At 37.8% G+C, this 22,044-nt stretch overlaps 1 protein-coding gene across 5 annotated transcripts in view; it reads right to left on the reverse strand.

The window, feature by feature from the left end:
• Positions 1 to 22,044, reverse strand: part of olf186-M (Ki-ras-induced actin-interacting protein-IP3R-interacting domain olf186-M) — a 96,744-nt gene that overhangs the window by 7,689 nt on the left and 67,011 nt on the right. For all 5 annotated transcript variants that reach the window (XM_071688171.1, XM_071688168.1, XM_071688172.1 and 2 more), the window contains 3 exons: positions 11,412 to 12,112; positions 10,232 to 10,924; positions 8,365 to 8,568 (listed from right to left, as the gene is read on the reverse strand). In XM_071688171.1, coding sequence (XP_071544272.1) covers positions 8,365 to 8,568; positions 10,232 to 10,924; positions 11,412 to 12,112 — 1,598 coding nt within the window. The remainder of the gene's footprint in view (positions 1 to 8,364; positions 8,569 to 10,231; positions 10,925 to 11,411; positions 12,113 to 22,044) is intronic.

Below are 22,044 nucleotides of genomic sequence, written 5' to 3' on the forward strand. Positions count from 1 at the left end.
TTCAATATAAATCTTTTGTCCTGTGAAAGCTACTGAGTAATACCAGTGCCCTTACGGTCTACAAGCCATTTGAAGTGGACTCATTTTTTATATAGAGCTGCAATATCTTGTACGGTATTGATGATAAATTAGTAAAAGTTGGAAAATCCAGATCAAGTAGTGAAACACATGCACATCAACTTAATACAATCTGTCTCCTCAAGACTTGCACAAGGTGCTAATGTCCACAATCCACTCAGGGTCCAACTGTTACCTCTTTATTTTGAAGTCAGGGGTAGCATCCTGAAATGTCTTGGGCCTAGCTATCAATCTGAGCCAGAGTAAACAATTATAATTGCTTAAGGACACATGTAAGCAAATATCATTCCTGATATAAATAGGGGAAACCATTTACCAGAAAGTAATGCTGCTAATGATAATGGATGCATACTCATGGTACCTGGAGAGAGTACACTTCCCTCCCTGTACTGTATAGACAGGTAACTGCAGTGAATAATCAAAACCTAAGCCAGTTTACGTAACTACTGCCTCACATTTGTTTGATGTGGGCATGGAAGCCATACATTAGAAAAGTCTTACAAGATGATCAAACAATGTCCTTATAAGAAAAAAAATTCCCTTTAGTCTCAGCAAATTTCTAAGAAAAAAGCTTGTTCATTTGTATATCAGTGTACTGCTGTCATCAAATTATCCTGAGTGAGAAAGAGCTTCTTCATTCCACTAGAACATTATTTTCAATCTTCCAGTATTCTCCTTGGTGCAGTGGATAAATTTATCCCAGATACAATAAAGTATCAATAAACAAAACCTTTATCTTTCTCACCCAAATATTTCCTCTCTGATATTACATTCATAAAAGCAAAACTTAAGTTACAACTTCACTATGTAATTTTTTCCATTCAAATCTCCCATTATGGACTAAAGTCCACTGCAAGATTGAGCCTAAATTAACAAAATGGGTTAAAGAGAGGAAGAAATAAGGAGAGAAGAGGAATATTCTTTAGGAGTTTTGGTGGAAGTGAGAAATCTGCTTTTTGAAAAAGGGCAGATGGTAATTAACAGAAAAAATACAAAATGGAAAAGTTCAAAAGCTTTGCAGTGAAACGTATTTCACAATTCAAGTTGTCATAAACCTTTAAGAACAAAAACAGCCCTTATATGACTCTTGGGACTAGGTGAGATATTTAGCCTCCTATCAAAAGTTATAATCATCAAATGATATCCCTTAATATCAAAATGCAGAGGTTACAATAATGAGACATTCACTGAAAATTCCTTTGCTCGTGACTATAGACTTAGGTACCAAGAAACCTGTGAGATGCTTAGAGGCTAAATAAAACTTTGACCTTTCCTTTCAAGGAAAGAAGGCACAGAAAGCTCATAAATTCAATTGTTACTGATGTAGTTACCTAATTAAATCCACTTTCATGTCAAGATCAAGAAAGACCCAGTGTACAGCCTTTTATCAAAAGTTCAGTGGTTGAAAGATCCAAAATTTTGACAATCATAGTCTCAAAATGCTGGACTGAATCAGATATTCTTTGCCATGAACACAAGAGACAAAAAGAAAGATTGGTCTTAATTTGTTGGTTTATACTGGAATGGAATGTTCATAGTGTCATGCAGGGGTGATCTATGATGTCATCTTTGAACTATATAATTTGATATGGAATTCATCAATTATTAGAATATTTCTCACCAAGTTTTTTTTGCAGTACATTCTGGCCCTCCATCAAGCAAGTCCACATGGACAACTTGTGGACAAGCTAAGGAACACTGGATTAACTCAAAAGGCTTCTTGTAAAGAACCTTAAAATGCATGAGGGGAAAAATTTACCAAACGTGAAACCAAACTACTATGTGGACAGACTCCTACAATAAAATTTTCTACTCACTAATAGATTACGCTAAATAAGCAAACTTTTATGAAAAATTTTGAAATTTATCAATCAAGCTGTTTATAAAATTAATGAAAAACTAATTTATAAAGCAAAGTTATGTAAATTAATCATATGATCTTTTATAAAACTTTTATTTTTCAAGGGAGTAATGCCAAAACCTAAATAAGTTGTAAGCAAAATGAACTATTAACAAGTAAGCTGGGTCTTTTGACCCATCATTAACCTGGTAAAAAAAAAAGCCTCATTGCAAAAATGTTCAATATGTCACTATCTATTGTAAGTGCAAACTGTATCACTATGCCACTCTGGCTATGAGGCTACACAATTTTTACTAATTTAAGAGGATTCCACTACAGTCACACCTAAATGCATAGCGTGAAAAACACTACACTACACATTAAACACTACAATTTCATTTGTTTATACCAACTGGCAAAACCAACTTACATATCATCAGAGTTCAAAATATTTAAAATGAACACGGATATTTCTTTGAAGGCTCACTTCTTAATGCTAGCTCACTAAGGGAGGAAAGGCAAACATACATGAAAAAAATTTAATTTATACATGCAATGTTTAATAGGTACGTTTGAAGATACGTTAGTCAAAACACTGCTTTATGGATGTAAATCTTGGGCCTTAAATGCAAAAGAGCAGAAGAGGTTTGACATGTGGCAAATGAAATGCCTGAGGACTATATATGGTGTGAAGCATGATGATCTTGTAGGGAATGACAATTCAAGAAAGAGGTGTGATAGCAAGCTTGAGAGAGCTGACAAGGATGTGCTGAAATGGCTCAAACACATTTAGAGAAAGAGTTAAGAAACACTAACAAATAGGATTTTCTTGTTGAAAGTTGAGGGAAGAAAGAGAAGAGGGAAACCTAAGTGGAAATAAAAGGATCAAGCAAAACTAGCTTCGGAGTTTCTGGATCTGAACATTCAGGAGGATGAGGGACATGCAAAGATTAAAATAAATTGGATCAATGCAATATATGAGGATGATATGTTGTCACTGGGCTGAACCACGGTATAAGAAGTGGTCAAGGTAAACCACAGGACAGTGGGAAGTGGGCAGATTAGAAAGGGTAGAGTGGTGGGATGAAGAAGTAAAGTTGCTAGTGAAACAAAAAAGAAAGGTGTTTGGACGATACTTACAAGCAAGGAGTGCAAATGACTGGGAGATGTATGAAAGAAAGCAGCAGGAGGTCAATAGGAAAGCACAAGGGTTGAAAAAGAGGGCAAATGAGAGCTGGGGTGAGAGAGTATCATTAGACTTTAGGGAGAATAAAAAGATGTTTTGAAAGGAGGTGAATAATGTGCGTAAGACAAGAACAATTGGGAACATCAGTGAAGGAGGTAAGAGGGGAAGTAATGACAGGTAGTGAAGAAGTGAGAAGGAGATGGAGTGAGTATTTTGAAGGTTTGCTGAATGTGTTTGATGATAGAGTAGCAGATGTAGGGTTTTTGGTCAGGGTGGTGTGCAAAGCGAGAGGGTCATGGAGAATGGTATGGTTAAGAGAGAGGAGGTAGTGAAAGCTTTGCAGAAGATGAAATCCAGCAAGGCAGCAGGTTTGGATGGTATTTCAGATGAAGTTAATAAGAAAGGGGGTGATATTCAATGTCTGTATGGATAATGGTGAGGTACCTAAGGATTGGTGGAATGCATGCATGGTGCCATTGTACAAAGGCAAAGGGGATAAAGGTGAGTGTTCAAACAACAGAGCCATAAGTTTGTTGAGTATTCCTGGGAAATTATATGGGAGATTATTGATTGAGAAGGTGAAGGCATTGTACAAAGCATTAGATTCAGGAGGAGCAGTGTGGTTTCAGAAATGGAAGAGGATGTGTGGATCAGGTGTTTACTTTGAAGGTGTGTGAGACATACTTAGAAAAACAGATGGATTTGTATGTAGCATCTATGGATCTGGAGAAGGCATATGAAAGGGTTGATGCTTTGTGGAAGGTCTTAAGAGTATATGGTGTGGAGGTAAGCTGCTAGAAGAAGTGAAAAGATTTTACCAAGGATGTAAGGCATGTATACAAGTAGGAAGAGAAAAGAGTGATTGGATCACAGTGAAGGTCAGTTTGTAGCAGGGGTGTGTGATGCCCTATGGTTGTTTAATTTGTTTATGGATGGGGTGGTTAGGGAGGTAAATGCAAAAGTTTTGGAGAGAGGGGCAAGTATGCTGTCTAATGGGGATGAAAGGGCCTGGAAAGTGAGTCAGTTGTTGTTCACTGATTGTACAGCTCTGGTGGCTGATTCATGAGAGAAACTGCAGAAGTTAGTGACCGAGTTTGGTAAAGTGTGTGAATGAAGAAAGTTGAGAGTAAATGTGAATAAGAGCAAGGTTATTAGGTTTAGTAGGGTTGAGGGACAAGGTAAATGGGATGTAAGTCTGAATGGAAAAAATAATTGGAGGAAGTGAAGTGTTTCAAATATCTGGGTGTGGACTTGGCAGCAAATGGAACCATGGAAGCGGAAATGAGTCACAGGTTGGGGGGTGAAGGTTTTGGGGGTGATGAAGAATGTATGGAAGGAGAGAACATTACCTCAGAGAGCATAAATAGGAGTGTTTGAAGGAATGGCATTCCAATGATATCATATGAATGTGGTGTGAGGTGGTTTGATCGAGTAAGTAATGAAAGGGTAAGAGAGATGTGTGGAAACAAAAAGAGTGTGACTGAGAGAGCAGAAAAGGGTGTGCTGAAATGGTTTGGATATATGGAGAGAATGAGTGAGAAAGATTGACAAAGAGGATACATGTGTCAGAGGTGGAGGGAACAAAGAGAAGTGGGAGACCTAACTGGAGGAGGGAGGATGGAGTGAAAAAGATTTTGAGCAATCGGAGCCTGAACATACATCAGAGGGCATGCAAGGAACAGAGAGAATTGGAATTATGTGGTATACCAGGGTCGAAGTGCTGTCAATGGACTGAACCAGGGTATGTGAAATGTCTGGGGTAAACTATGGAAAGGTCTGTGGGGAGCTGTGGTTTCAGTGCATTAAATATGACAGCTTGAGACTAAAAGTGAATGAATGTGGCCTTTTTTGTTTGTTTTCCTGGTGCTACCTTGCTGAAGCAGGGGGTAGCGACATGAATGGATGAGGGCACACAAGTATGATTATGTACATGTGTAAATATGTATATGTGTGTGTATGTATATCTATGTATATGCATATATGTTTCCCATTTTAGAAAGTTAATACAAGGAGGGGAGGATTTCCGGCCCCCCGCTCCCGTCCCCTCTAGTCGCTTTCTACGACACGCGAGGAATACGTGGGAAGTATTCTTTCACCCCTATCCCCAGGGATAATATACATATATATATACACACACACACACACACACACACACACACACACACACACACACGCACGCACACACACACACACACACACACACACACACACACACACACACATATACATATGAAAAATGTAAGAAACAATTTAGAAAACAAACTTTTAGCTTGAAATGAATGAAAAAATGAACGTCACATAATGGTTCAACCTCTGGCTATGGAAAAGGAAATGTACAATTTATTCACACAAACGTCAATAGTGGGGGAGGGGGCGAAAATTTTGGGAGCCTTGAAAAATGTGTGGAAGTCGAGAACATTATCCCGGAAAGCAAAAATGGGTATGTTTGAAGGAATAGTAGTTCCAACAATGTTGTATGGTTGCGAGGTGTGGGCTATGGATAGAGTTGTGCGCAGGAGGATGGATGTGCTGGAAATGAGATGTCTGAGGACAATGTGTGGTGTGAGGTGGTTTGATCGAGTAAGTAACGTAAGGGTAAGAGAGATGTGTGGAAATAAAAAGAGCGTGGTTGAGAGAGCAGAAGAGGGTGTTTTGAAATGGTTTGGGCACATGGAGAGAATGAGTGAGGAAAGATTGACCAAGAGGATATATGTGTCGGAGGTGGAGGGAACGAGGAGAAGAGGGAGACCAAATTGGAGGTGGAAAGATGGAGTGAAAAGGATTTTGTGTGATCGGGGCCTGAACATGCAGGAGGGTGAAAGGAGGGCAAGGAATAGAGTGAATTGGAGCGATGTGGTATACAGGGGTTGACGTGCTGTCAGTGGATTGAATCAAGGCATGTGAAGCGTCCGGGGTAAACCATGGAAAGCTGTGTAGGTATGTATATTTGCGTGTGTGGACGTGTGTATGTACATGTGTATGGGGGGTTGGGCCATTTCTTTCGTCTGTTTCCTTGCGCTACCTCGCAAACGCGGGAGACAGCGACAAAGTATAAAAAAAAAAAAAAAAAAAAATGCATATATGTAGATTATATTCATTATATATTTATCTATTTATTATTCTTAATCGCTGTTTCCCACGTCAGCGAGGTAGTGCCAAGAAACAGACGAAGAATGGCCCATCCATTCATATACACACACACACACATATATACATAAATGCCCATACATGCACATATGCACAGTGAGGTAGCACCAAGAAAACAGACAAAAAAGGCCACATTCATTCACACTCAGTCTCTAACTGTCAGCACTGCCTCACTGAAGCAGGGTAGTGATACTATTTCCTGTGTGGCAGGGTAGCAACAGGAATGAATGAAGGCAAGCAATTATGATCATGTACATGTGTATATATGTATACGTCTGTGTATGTGTATGTATAGGTATGTATATGTGTGTGTGTATGTATGTATGTATATGTGAAAGAGTGGATGGGCCATTCTTTATCTGTTTCCTGGTGCTACCTCGCTGATGTGGGAAATAGCAATTAAGTATAAAAATAATAATAAATTCATTTATTTATATACCCTAGCCCAACCCCTAAGGGTGGATGAACAGCTGGGTTGACTGTGGGCTGACTGCTGTAACCAGGATTTGAAACTATATGCTTGACCCTGGGAGGCCCATAAATGCATCACGATCAGGAACTTAGCCTTTAGTTAGGTCATACATTTGCTCCAGTTGTTAATGCTTAGAAAGCATAAACACTCAGAATGTATTAAAGAAAACAAAAAGACTTCTAATTCAGTCCTAATTCAACATCCAATTATTTACAAAAGCACAAGGCTCCTTTCATTTAAAACCATTTCATAACCGACCATCACACCCTAGGCAGAAATTTAAAGCTCACATCACCTTACATTTCGGCATAAACCCCTTCACCTAACAAACAAAACACTGACAATTATATTCACACATAACTCAACATATACTAAACAAATGATCCCCCTAACTCACTTCTAAGCTCAATTCCAACTGACTTGTCTCCATATGAAACAGACAATGCCTGAGTTACACTCTCTTGTCTGCATTCTGGACATCATCCACTTCCTCTAACATTAAAAACTGATTCATCATATTACAATACCCTCCAGTCCAAGCTCTGACTTTTACAATAAAGACACTGACCACACATTCCTCAACTGTTACCACTCTTTTTGACTAGTAGTCCCACCCACTAGATGTGGCTTGCTTTCTGAGTGCTACAAAAGCTCTACAAAAGGTTCGGTAAGTTATATATCATACATATCCCCAGCTTATGCTGGGGCAAACAGGAACAGCTGGGATAGATGTGACCTAGCTGCCCTGCTCAGGGCTTGAACCTAAGGCCATTATGCAAGTGGTTGGCTGAGGTAAAGAGGAACAGCTAAGCTAGGTGTGAGCTGGCTGCCCTGTTCAAGGCTTGCACTAAAGCCGTTCGATTGGTGGTTTGCTGGGGCCAAGAGGAACAGCTGGACTGGGTGTGAGCCAGCTGCCCTATTCAGGGCTTGATCTAGAGACCTTTAGATTGGTGGTTTGCACTGTTCTCACTGCATTCAGGAGGCTCAAGTGCATATGTATGTCATGTGTTTGTGTGTGCTCAAATGTGGAAGCATTCATCTATCCGCCTATCACACTCTGTACACAATGTCAGTCTGGATTATTCACCTGTCACTGAAGGCGGTGCACACGTACTAAGTACCCTAACCTTTGAAGTTCTTGTACCTTGGTCACAAGTATCATGTGATATCTTTGCTGTTAGACTGGCAGTGTAGCTGTGAACTGCTTGAATATCATGCTCCTCCAGTCACTTATCTCAATGAGACAGTTGAGCATCCCATAAAGATGAGGGGAAGATGCATATTGTGATGCAGCTTATCTAAGAATGTACAGATGTTACTCCCAAAGAACTAATGTGTTCCCCTGAAAAATTACTTATGAACATAATTTGACAAAGTTAGCTCAAAAGTAACAACAGACTACAGAAAATGGGAAATAATCTTTTACATTAAATCTGAAACAATCTATTTTTCTTGTTTGTATGGCTCTTAAAAATAATCTTACTTTAAGCTGCTAACAGCACTTGGCTAAAAACTAAAAAGGAATCACTTTAAATTATCAGTGATACACACACTGTATAATGAAATAATTGAAGAGGAAGTTAATTGCTCTCTAAAAACTTGAATCAAGTGCAGTGAAGAAGAATCAGGAATGCTACTTACATGGGTTTGAACTGCCGTTGCTGGGGGATGGGCAGAGGACGAAGAGGAAGGGTGCAAAGAAGGCACTCGTGTGTCACCTTCAACTGCATCTCCTTCCATGAATCCTGAGGAGTCTGACTGGGCACTTCCTGAGCGACACAAAGGTCCACTTGTGCTAAGCCTGCCATTATCATCTTGAAAACCTTCATGGACTGCCCCTCGTGTCTACCACAGAGTAAACATTGACAGGTCACATATGAAATATAAGTGCTTGCATGGAGGAGATATCATATCATTTGTGCTAATATTACCCCAGGACCATTTTCTGAAAGGGATTCCTGCAGTTCTAAGACTATGCTACACTCAGTAGCAGAGATGGGATGGATGCCTTTGAATTGAGAAGTTCTATAATGAGACTGTTCGTCAAATGAAAACAATACAGTTTCACCGAAGGTAACTTTTTCACTCATGGTGTAACCTCAAGCAAGAAGAGACAAGTAACAGACAGTATATTTTGTTTAGAGAAACAGAGGGATTTATGTGGCATTTATGGGTCTGGAGCAAATCGTATAACAGGGCTGACAGAGATGCTCTGTGGAAGGTTTCATAAATATATGGTGAGGGATGAAAGCTGAGAAGCACAGGGGACTTTTAAACAAGAGAGTAAAGTGCGTGTGCAAACAGGAAGGGAAGAGGGTGATTAATTTCGGGTGGATGTGGGTCTGTGCCAGGGGTGTGTGACGTCAGCCAACCTGTTTAATTTGTTCATGGATGGGATGGTGTAGGAGGTGAATGCATGGGTCTTGGTGGGAGAAGCAGGTATGCAATCTGTTAGGAGTGGTGGGAGCACATGGGAAGTGAACCTGTTCTGGTTTGCTGATGACACAGCACTGTTGGAAGATTTGAGTGAGAAACTTCAGAGGTTGGTTCTGAGTTTGGAAGAGCATGTGAAAGAAGAAAAGCAAGGTTATTTGGTTCAGCAGTGTAGAGTCAGGTTAAATGAAGAGTGAGTTTGAATGATGAAAACTTGGAGGAAGTGAAGTGTTTTAGATACCCGGGAAAGAACATGGCAATGAATGGAATCATGGAAGTCAAAGTGAGTCACAGGGTGGGTGACAGGGTGAAGGTTCATGGCGCAATGAGGATTAAGTGGAAAGAAAGGTCTGCGAGTGCAAAGTTGGGCATATAAAGGTGTTGTATGGATGTGAAGCAAGGGCTCTGGATATGAATGTATGGAATAGGGTGGATGTGTTAGCAATGATATGTTTGAGGACAATATGTGGTGTGTGGAGGGTTGATTAAGAAATTATATGGGAACAGAGAGGTGCAGTAATAAGAAGAGTACGATTGAGATATTTGAAAAGGGTGTGCTGAACTGGTATGAACATAACGAAAGGATGACTAAGAAGGTATATATGCCAAAAGTGAAGGGAAAAAGGAAAATAGGGAAACCATGGAGTAGGTGTAACAATGGGGTGAAAGATGCTTTGAGAGTTCAGGGCCAAAGCATGCAGGAAGGTGTGAGGCATGCATGGGACAGAGCAAACTGGAGTGATGTGGTATACACAATATGACAAGCTGTCTATGCGTTGAACTAAGGCACATAGAACAATCAGGGGAAACAAAGGAAAGATCTGTGGGGACTGGTTGTGGACAAGGGAGATCTGTTATCACTGCAATATACATGGCAGCTAGAGAGTAGATGTGAGCTAATGAGGCAATACCTCACGACCATGGGAAACAGCAGACAAGAAAGAAAAAAATTTCTAACAATAAAAAATGGCTTTGAATGGTATAAAATCTAATAAACCGCTTTGATATCGCAAGTACTTATTGTAAACTATAGTAATAACAGTCCAGGTGTTAACAAACATCCAACAATACTAACCTGATCCATGGATATGTTGTGAGTGCAGTTTTGCGGCATGTGGGGCCAAGGAACTTGTAAAACAGGTAGTGACTGACCATTAACATCTATACAGCAATCATCCACATGCTGCTGCCGTCGCAGACTAGCTGTGCCCCGATGAATCGGGAAATTTCGGACATCTCCAGTACTACCTGGCCGTATCAATGAATGAGATCTTGCAGGTTCAGTGTTATTTTCCATTACAGCAACAGAGGTTGAAAACACATTAGTATGATGTTCTAAAGAGTCATGGGAGCATGAGGAACACGGTAACACTGGTTGCAGGGGGTGGAACGCATGCTGAGTAGATACCTGTACCAATACATTTTGGCCACATTCATGCAAACTTCTTGTTGCAGGAGACAATACTTGAACAGAGTTCTGAACCTGCACTTCATTTGATAAATTCTGACATGATTTACTAAACTGCTTTTGTGTACTAGAATGATGGGAAATGCCTGCATCACTAGAACTGTGAAGAGATACATCTGCTTCACTTATCATTTGATGGTGAGACGGTTCAAAGGAATCATCGTCCTCCAATTCTTCCTCAGGGATCAACTCATCAACCTCCCTGCTACTATTGCTACTAACTGTGCTAATCCGTTTATTCATGCTAAGGCGTTTTAGCAATTTTCGACGGCGCTCAGCAGAATCTGCCATCCCAGAGACCTGAGGATAATCAATGAATTATCATCCCACGAAAATTTTTCATTAAATATTTTAATCACTACAATGCTATTGGTAAAAAGAGTGACAACTTTACTGCATATATAATACACAAAGAGAACAATTCAATCTAGAATGACACTGAAGCATCTGAATAATATCTGTGACACCTTCCCCCTCCCTCAGGGAACTTCCCACAGGAAGGTGGCCGTTGAAAAGTCTCCAAACTATCCTCCCCCAAAGGTATTTCCTTAGAGTGTTCTTTTCTATCATGATTCAGTAGCAGCATATTTCCATTCTTTGAGATTTGTATAAAGATATCAAGTTTCTCCTAGGCAAACTAAATCAATGTCACTACAATGTATGCTAAGTATACCAACTTTGCATACCTAAATACTGCACTAATAAGTTGAACAACTTTGTACCTAATAATTGGAGAAAATACCTAATTTTAGTTGGCATAAACAAGAGAAAACAAACTGAACCTTACTGGTTGAGGAGAATCTAGAGAGTCCCCTGGTGTAGTAGGTGTCTCAGGGCCATCAGATGGTGGTGGGTGACGGGTCAGACTCAGCTGTAAACGATGTCGTTGATCCCGCAACTCCTCCTCACTACTGTCAATGCTAGTAGCAGAGCTTGCCATAGACCATACTGATTCTTTGTGCTGAAGTGGTGGATGTCTATAAATAAGTTCTCCAGCTTCTTGGTTCTCCTCACTGGATAATGCATGCTCCTCTTCTTCTTCGTCATCTTCTTCCTCTTCTTCTTCTTCCTGAGCAGCCTGAGCATCCTGAATTACACCAGTCCTCTCCTCTCTAACTTCATCGTCATCATTGAGCAGCTGGCCATCACGATCCAGATCAAAGGAAGCTTGACCAATGATAAGTCGCTTACGAGGGACCTCTGGTGACTTTTGTCCCTGTAGATCTAGAAGTCGACGGTTTTCTGGATTCAACACTGATGATAATCTGTTTGGTCGTCCAGCTGCTGCCAAAGTATTCATGACTGTGCTTTTCACGGCTGCTTTTTTAGCAACTGCAGCAAATCTCTTTATCCCTGTAGGGGCTGGAGGTGTACGGACAGATTCTTCACTGCAACTTCCAAGCATTTGGCGTGAACGAGACTCACGCATGTTTCCAAGCAACTGAGACATCAGTGGGGACACAGTTGCTACAGATGACCGACGAAGAGCTGCATACAAATACAGACAACCAAACAAAATAATTAAAGAAAGAAAATTAACCAAGTAAATAAGCACAAAAAATAATTATACAAAAACATAATTCAAAATAAAGCATTCATGCACATAAAAGAATCTATGTACATATGGGTGTATGTTTATATACAGAAGTGTATGGTAAGTGTAGAGTAGAATGTGAATGTAAAAGAAAGGGGAGTAAGTGGTAGGATAAGGGTAAATCACTGGTGAAAACAAAAATAGATGTGTACGGATAGTTTATATAAAAGATGAAGTGTGAGTGACTAGGAAGAGTACAAGTATAAAAAAATGTAATGAAGGGATATGAACAGTGCGACAAAAAAAAAAAAAAAAAGAACTAATGAGGGCAATGGTGAGGATACTAAATAAGGAAGTGGTAACATACAAAGAAGAGGTAAAAAAGAAATATAGTGAATATCATGAAGGGCTGCTGAATGTGTTAAATGATAGGGATGTGAATAAGGTGTATTAGGGATGAGTTGGCATGTGGAGTGAGTGTCATGGTAAATGGTTTGGTGAAATGAGAGAAGGTAGCAAAAGCATTGCATAAGATGATGTGTGGCAAAGCAGCATGAATGTATGGGACTGCAGTCGAATTTCTCAAAAAAGGATGAGACAATTTTATTCATAGGATATCCAACACTCTTTTACCCAAAGGTTGTACACAGACAATCACACTGTGTATGTAAAGGTAAAGGGATCAAGAGAAAATCCTTTTATTAAAAGGGAATAAGTGTGCTGACTATACATAACAAGGTGTATGGGAGAAGCAGTGTGGCTTCAAGATAGATGGAGAATGTGTGGATCAGGTGTTTGCTTCAAAGAATCTGTGGGACAAATATTTGCAAAGAGGCGGTGAAATGTGTGTGGCATTTACTTATCCAAAGAATCATACAAGATAAGGAGAAAGTTAATAAATACAGTGAGGAGTTTTTGTGAGGAGAGTAGGGCATATGTGTGAGTAGGAGGGAGAGGGGCAAGTGGTTCTGGTGAAGATGGGTCTGATCAAGGATGTCTCATCACCATGGTTGTTTAATCTGTTCAAGGACAGGGGAAATGAAGTGAGGGAGGTGAAAGCCAGGTGTCTTACGAGTAAATGGCAGGTTTGTGGTAAGCTGGAATGGGAGGTGAATCAATGCTGTTTTCAGAAGCCACAGGTCTTCCAGTAGACTCCATAAAAATGTTTCAGAAGCTGGTGACAAAGTCTGGTAGAATATGTGAAAGGAAGAAACTGGGAGTAATTGCATTTAAAAATTAAGTAATGAGGTAGAGGATAGGGTTGTGACAGGATGTTCTGAGTGTAAGTCTGAGTGGAGAGGACCGAGAGGGAGTGAATATGATAATGAATGGAATCATGGGGGCAGAGGTAAGTCATAGAATGGGAGAGGGGGCTACCTATACAGCAATTAATACTATGTAGTAAGGGGGTTGTGTCTGCATGCGGCCGTGTGAGGTAATTCCAGGAACAAATGACTGAGCCCTGGTAAAAAAATCTTTTGGTTTCTTCTGGTTCCATTTCTAAAAAGTTAATACAATAAGAGAGGATTCATACCCTCTCCCTCTTGTCCCTTTTAGTCAACTTCTACAAAATGTAGGCAATAAGTGGGAAGTATTCTGTTCCTAGCTCTACTTCATTGAGGTGTACAAGACAAGCAGGTTCATATAAAAAATATATATCTGATATCATTATCATGATGGAGTGAAAAAGATTTTGTGTGATCGGGGCCTGAACATGCAGGAGGGTGAAAGGAGGGCAAGGAATAGAGTGAATTGGAGCGATGTGGTATACAGGGGTTGACGTGCTGTCAGTGGATTGAATCAAGGCATGTGAAGCGTCTGGGGTAAACCATGGAAAGCTGTGTAGGTATGTATATTTGCGTGTGTGGACGTGTGTATGTACATGTGTATGGGGGGGGGGGGTTGGGCCATTTCTTTCGTCTGTTTCCTTGCGCTACCTCGCAAACGCGGGAGACAGCGACAAAGTATAAAAAAAAAAAAAAAAAAATCATTATGAAACAAATAAATCAGAACATAATTATAAAATGGAAATAAATACAATCAAGGATATTACTATTAGAAAAATTTAAAAATTATATGAAGAAAGACAGCACTTACTGCCAGAAAACAATATCAATTTTAATAATAAAAGTTAATGAAATACTACACATTAGTTAGGGCTCTAAAATATCTAAACTCAACACCTACGGCATATGTTCCCAAGTAGCAGCATGAAGAGAAAACCATAGTTTACCTGTTTTTGTATCATAAGCACAAAGAAAACAAACAGTGATCCTGATACATAAGCAGCACTGTACATGTACAATATTTCTTAAAAATTCTATGCAGCCTGTGACTTTTCCAATATAGCCACTTAATACAATGGTTAATGAGACTACAATAGCCTATAATTTTCAGCAATTCCCAGATGGCTTTAAACAAAAAACACGAAATCTTAAAGAACAGCAATTAAAGTACATCGGTACCATGAAATAATAATTTTTTTAATACTTTTCACTATTTCGTATATTACAACCATGATAAAATGAAAATATGAAGTCTATCTATTTTGGTTTCTTTTTACCAAACTTTGCAAAGATACTATCAAAACACTCAGTTTCGGGCAATCTATTGTAATTCATCTATTACTTTTAAGTAAAATCAATGAAATAAATCAGCTGTGGATCATTTCTGATGAAGAACTGCTCTGTAACTATTTCTCCAAAGAGCACTGAATCATTAAACTTAACCACTGAATAGCTGGACTCAGTAGCCCAAGGATACATACACTATCATAGTATATGCATTCCACGTCCCTGTGACGATTCTTTTCACTAGTCACATTCTTACTGCTGGCCACCTTGATTAAGTCAGGTGTTGTTCCCTTGTTTTTCTATCTTTCTCTACACTTTTCAGCCTCCTCATTTAACTTTTTCATCTTTGGTATGCTTCCTTAGGTGAATTACTATTTTACATACTGCTCAGGGAAATCGGGTTATAGATGCTGAAATTATTTCTATGGGGCTTGGCACTGTGCTAAACAGTTTCAAATGTAGGTGAAAGTGTCATGATACAGTTATATATAAACAACATAGTTAAATGTCCACAGCTAAAAATTATATAAAATTTTCCTTTTTGACTTAGACATCTGTTCTACTTATTTACTATTTTTTTTAAGATACATCAAATGAATACATGGCACCTTCATATCAAGAAATATACATAATTTAAATTACAACAGGCATCTGATGAACACTCTTATTTACTGACCTTCATTATCAACCTGTATCATTATAACATTCGTTATCAAACTGTCGAAGATGTTTTGAAAAAATTTATCACATCAGTTACTTTAATCATCTAGTTTTTAGGCTCTACCAGACTCTGCCTGCTTGTGGTTACGTCACAGGTGAAAAGTCACCCTTGGTAAGATTGTTTCATTGGATCAAAACCTTGTTGAAGAACTCTCCATTCCAAGGGAGTTCAACCTTTCCCAGCTACTGAGGGAGGAACAACTTTGGGTAAAAATTCTGAGCTAAATCGTCCTCAGTTCATCAGGTTTAGATCTTTCATCATAAAAATAAAAGAAATTACTTCTACTTATCCCTGGACTTTTTATGTTCGAGGATATTCTTCGCATTTTACAGATTAGATTTTTCTGACACACTTATCAAAGACTCAACTGTTTTCATGTTCATGTGATAAGATCAAAACTGACATGTTTAACATGAGTGATGGAATGAGCATTTCACTTCAGTGGACTATCTTCCTTCTTATCATTATTTATCTTATACTATGACTCTACAAGATATGAGATGGTGAAGAGCTTAGCTAACGACATACAGTTCCTGCACAACCAAACTTTAGGTTTTTTCATTCATAATAAGTGAAACCAAAACACTTAGAATGAGTTGTATTTGATATATTTATTATCAAGAAAATGCATTATCATAATCACTATAATTCTGAGCTTTTGGAATAACTGGAATTAATGAGAAAAACTTCTTGATAAGACCACAATTAAGATACACTGGGATCTTTCCTCATGCAAAAAGTATTCTGTGTGGTATGAGGAAACATTCTCAGTTATATATATCACAGAATATTTACACGTTCCCCGTTTAGTACACTAAAAATTTTACAAATTTCCTGTATTGGTAAAATGCTAAATAAATTCATATCTACCAATTTTAACTAATGTCCCCCCAGAAAAAAAGTAATATAAGGTACTCAATCAAGACACAACTTTTCTAAAAATATGCGAGATAACATTTCAAAATATATAAATAAATCAAATCATCCAAAAGTTAAACTGTACCATTAATATATAAACTGTGGACATACTAAGAATTATTTCTAATCCAGACTGAAATACTAATTTCAAGATATAAAGATATAGTTTGCTTATATAATATTGTTGGTTGCACCATCAAATTTGGCAAATATTTCACGAACATATTAGCATTAATACTGATAAAGGATTCTCTAGTGCCACTGTCTCATTCACAGAATGTTACACTGGCTGTCAATTAAAAACTGCAGAGTACGTGGAACTATACATTAATACATCTGTATATATGTATCTGTACTGTAATATAAAATGGGAACTATACATTAACACATTAGTGTATAGGTACCGGTACTGTAATATAAAACAATGTATTGTAGTTTAAGGTACCACAGCAGCAGTCTAGCTTCTGCAAGACTGCTTCACATGAAGCATTTCTTTTCTATATGGATACACAGAATTTATCTGAAAATTTACATACCATTTCATTTAGGTGATAATAACATCAAACTCATAGTGTGAAAACATAAAGAAATACAAGGCCCAAATTTCATTCCCCAAACTAAATTGTTTCATCATATCTTTTTCAAAATAGAACTTTTTTATATTGTCAGTACAAGTCAAGAATACTTTAGTCCTCTGTAGATGACCCAAGGATACTTTTATTAAGATCCTGAGTGAGGCAGGTCATACAATCTGTGCCTGCACAAAAAAAATATTAAACATGAAAGCATCCTAGTAGAATCAATGCTAAATTCCTTCAATAGTATCAGAAGAATGCTATGGGACAACAGGTTATTCATGATGATTCAACGTAGCTATATGAATAACTTAAAGAGTTTTGCGACGGTCATTAAGTTACTTTACTATTATGTGACACACATCTTCCTAGTGTCATGAGAGACAGCTAAATTTTCCCACTGTTCTGACTTACATATCTTTTTGTTATTGTGTGACACACTTAAGTCTTCCAACTGTTGTGCTGAATACTTAACAGTTTCCTATTTATGTGTTGTACATAAAAGTCCTTTAACTGTTGTGCAAACCATTTAAGTTTTCGCTCCATATGACTCTATATGAGCCACTAAAATTTTCTATCACTGTGTCAGCCACTTTACACTTTGCTATCAATATGTCAATCATACACCATCGTTCCATCACTATGTCATTCACAAAAGTTGGACCCAAGATTGGGTTCATCTTAGGATTTGAGATTTCCCTTGTGCACATACTGCTGCTCATCACTAACAGCAGCAACTGCTTGTAGCCTACAGCAGCAAATATCCAGTTAACCCTAAAGATGAAACAGTTCATTGCCCCCTCATCCAAAAAACCTTTGTGTCTAAGCTTTTTCTCAAGTGAGTGGGGATTCACATCATATTTACTATATGATCAAGTAACAGTAGTTCTCATGAGATGTTTTCAGTTGCAGAAATAAAGCTTTCTCACTAACATCTTCATTACTAGTTATCCGATTAATATCTTCAACCCGTACATTACAAACAAACAATGGGTGCACTTCCATCATTGTTTGTTAGGAAACAGTGTGTATGTCATGCAATGAATATGAATTATATATTGGAGGTAAATATCTTGTACATGAACTAAACTAAACCAAATATATCTGAAATTTTAAAGATGCATTGGCCTGCATATTGGAAGTATTTTATGTCGATTAAAATCTTTCACCATGATTATGAATATGCATAGATATACTCTTTGCATATCTCTATCTAGCAAGTTACTAACTACACTGTAAGTGAACTGCCTTGTTAAAAAATCTTCGCAGTTACATTTTCACATATTAATCTTTAATTATGCTTCACTCAACCACATCATCACCTGCTCCATCTATGTTTTCTTTGGTCAACATTAACCCCAATTTCTTCTGGCTGCAATAAACTCTCCTTATCAATTTTTCCCAGGTCCATTCTTTCCACTGTCCAGATGATGAGATGGTCAAACATATCATCATTTACTTTACAATCAACCCCAACAGTATTACCTATCTACCCTTCATAATTCATTCTTCAGTTAATACCCCTATTCATAAGTAAACTCAAGAACCATTGCATGTACTTTCTCTACACTTAAAATCCCTTGTCCATATTCATATTTCATTTACAAATATTTTTGTATGTTGCAAACAATTTGCAGTAATGCTCACACATACAGACACCTTTCTAATTTCAAGTCTCCAATAATCAGCCTACCTAATCAATCTCTCCTATTGTTTTTTCTGTTGTTCCATCATCCTTTCCATGTGCACTACCCTAATACTTGAAATTTTGGAGATACAATTCCATCTCCTGGCAATGAAAGAAAGATATAACCTGTCCTCACTGCAAAACACACATCCCTTGTCTTTCTTTTTAAATTTAAGTCCAATCTTTTCAACTTCCACATCTTTACAAACGAATGAGCATTTGCAGCACTTGTATCTATACCCCCTAAAAAAATATGATACCTTATATATGCCACAGATAATCTTCTTTCCCAGCCATAACCTCTCTCAAAGATCCATCCATGTAAACACTAAAAAATGATATTAATTCATATATATCACATAATATCACACAGTAAAGACCAACAGTTCTTTGTCACAGTTTTCTTGGAGATAAGAATCATAATTCACTTTCCCTGCATTCCACTACTAAACTTTGTCTACCATAACCATAATCTACATTATGTTTTGAGCTAAATACTAACCTGGATACATAAATAGAGGAGTACATTTAAACTCCTTTGAATGAGTGGTAATTTTCAATGTTTAGTATTTCATTTTAGTTACATTAGTGCATGCTGTGGGTTATTGTCATAACTGATCCTTAAACTAATTTTTGTACAATACAAGACTGTTTCAATGTAAACAAGTGGTGTCTTGCATTTCATGTGAAAATTTACTGAACACTCATCCATTCAATTAGTAAAAATTAAGATATGTGCATAGTACTTCTTGAAATTCACTCTATTGTACGATACTTATGCATTATTTCTGATACATTTGAGTCAGTTGTGAATACGATACTGTTACATCACAGATATTCAAATTTTTAACAGTAAACAAATAATCCTGTCAAAGTTTCACACAAAGCCCACTGTGCAAAATTTACCATACAAGAGTAAGATGGCAAAATGCAAAAGAAAACACCAGGGTAACAGAGCTACAAAAAAGTACGCTGAATGAACAATAATACAAACAAAAAAACCTTCATATACACTATTTGTTTATGCCTAACACTAACTTAAGGTGGGAGAGGTAATAAGTAAAATAATAGAGGAAGACTATTATAATCCAGTGATTATCTTCATCATCAATAATATTTACCATTACATTCCATATTCAGTTTGGTAAAATTAACAATCCACTACATGTACTTTTAAGCTTAAGCACTATTAGCATATTAGCCTTAATCTGCATGTTGCATTTATTGTGGATGTACTTGAAAAACTACATTAGTCTTAATTAGGGAAGCAAGAAGCGTAAGGCCAAGTATGTAGGGATATCAATGTTATTTACAATGGTAGAAGATTGGCACTTTACTAGAATTATTCTTGTCAAACTAATTCATCTACAAAACAAAGTCTGCAGAAGAGAAAAAGAAAATATCAACATGCCCTAATATGTCACATTCTTTTTCAGTCAAATGTACCAATAACCTATAGCTCTATATCACACATACTTACACTATCTCTTTTATCCTTCAACTAAAACTATCTATTACTAACATTATCAATTTCAAATTGCACTCAGCCACATGCACTTGCAAATTTTACCATAAGTAGCTGCAAACATACTGCTTATGGCTCTGGCTAAATGCACCTTTGGTGCGAATAAATGTTTTCAGAGATGGCAACTCAATCCCAGCCCTCCCATTTCCATTTGAATGATGCATGCACGAAGCAAACAACGGGGGTCTTGTGAAGTAAACATGCTTAGAATAGCAAAATAGGAGGAATACGAAGGAGAAGAACTAAGAGAAACAAAAATGAATTTATAAACCTAGTCACCTCTGATGAGGAGTATTGCATAATGTGTAAAAGGGTACAAAATGGTGCTGAATTTGAATGCTGCAGCAGACATAATGAGAATTCGGAGGAGAACAGGTTTATACTGAACATATTCACAGTGCAGCAATACTGGGGGTATGGCGAGCTTTATCATTCACCATTACATTCTTTTAAGAACGCTATTTTCTCCATTGACCATCTACTGTATCAGTTTTTAAAAATGTAAATCTAATTAGACAACTCCACTTAACCTTAAAATTTTACCTATAGGACAAATGTTATCTAGCATCATGTGTTGGGTCTAGACAGGATATATGAAGTTACTGAAAGCTTAGAAAAAAAGTGGGGCCTGGATGTGGAGGGGAGCTGTGGTTTCGGTGCATCATTACAAGGCAGCTGGAGACTGAGTGTGAACGAATGGGGCCTTTGTTGTCTTTTCCTAGCACTACTTCACACACATGAGGGGGGAGGGGGTTGTTATTACATGTGTTGCACGGTGGCGATGGGAATGAGTGGGGGCAGACAGTATGAATTATGTACACGTGTATATATGTATATGTCTGTGTGTGTATATACATGTATATGTTGAGATGTATAGGTGTGTATATTTGCGTGTGTGGACGTGTATGTATATACATGTGTATGTGGGTGGGTTGGGCCATTCTTTCGTCTGTTTCCTTACGCTACCTCGCTAACACGGGAGACAGCGACAAAGCAAAATAAATAAAATAAATAAAAATAAAAATAAGAATTCTTTCCATCTTATTATTTCTCTGCAATGAACTTTTCATATTTACCTTTCTCAAATAGTTGCAGGGAAGTGGCAAATTCATGTGATTCAAGCAATGTTACTAAGTCATTAACACTCACATATGCAAAGGTGGTCAGTTAGCAAAAATCAACGTAAGTAAATGGCAGATGTAACCTAATTCTAAAAGCAGGAGTACATGAGCAGAGGGAACCTGATGGAAAATTATACAGAGAAATTGTGAATTTTCATGAGGCATACATACAGCAGTAACCCTTGTTTCATTCTGGTACTTTTCTCTCTGAAAAGTGGTAATGTGTGGAGACAGTAAACTGGAGATAGTAAATATCTAAAAATTTCGAGGGATGCTTCGGCATCTATGATCCTAACTTGATTGTCGGAATATATGAACAAGTTAAAGGTATAAGCACAGAAAACATTGTTTCATGGATTTTTGATACATATGTAAATCAAAGAAAGTTTACATCACACGAAAGTTAAGAAAGAATTTCTTTTTTTATATTTTTATTATACTTAGTCGCTGTCTCCCACATTAGTGAGGTAGCGTAAGGAAACAGACAAAAGAATGGCCCAACCCACCCACACACACATGTATATACATAAACACCCACACACGCACATATACATACATATACACTTCAATGTATACATACATATACATACACAGACATATACATACATAAACATGTACATATTCATACTTGCTGCCTTCATCTATTCCCACCACCACCACCGTCACACATGAGACAGTACCTCCCTCCCCCCGCACGTGCGCAAGGTTGTGCTAGGAAAAGACAAAGGCCACATTTGCTCACACTCTCTCTCTAGCTGTCATACGT

This window comes from Panulirus ornatus, chromosome 45 (genome assembly GCF_036320965.1).
Source record: "Panulirus ornatus isolate Po-2019 chromosome 45, ASM3632096v1, whole genome shotgun sequence".
NCBI classification, from domain to species: domain Eukaryota; kingdom Metazoa; phylum Arthropoda; class Malacostraca; order Decapoda; family Palinuridae; genus Panulirus; species Panulirus ornatus.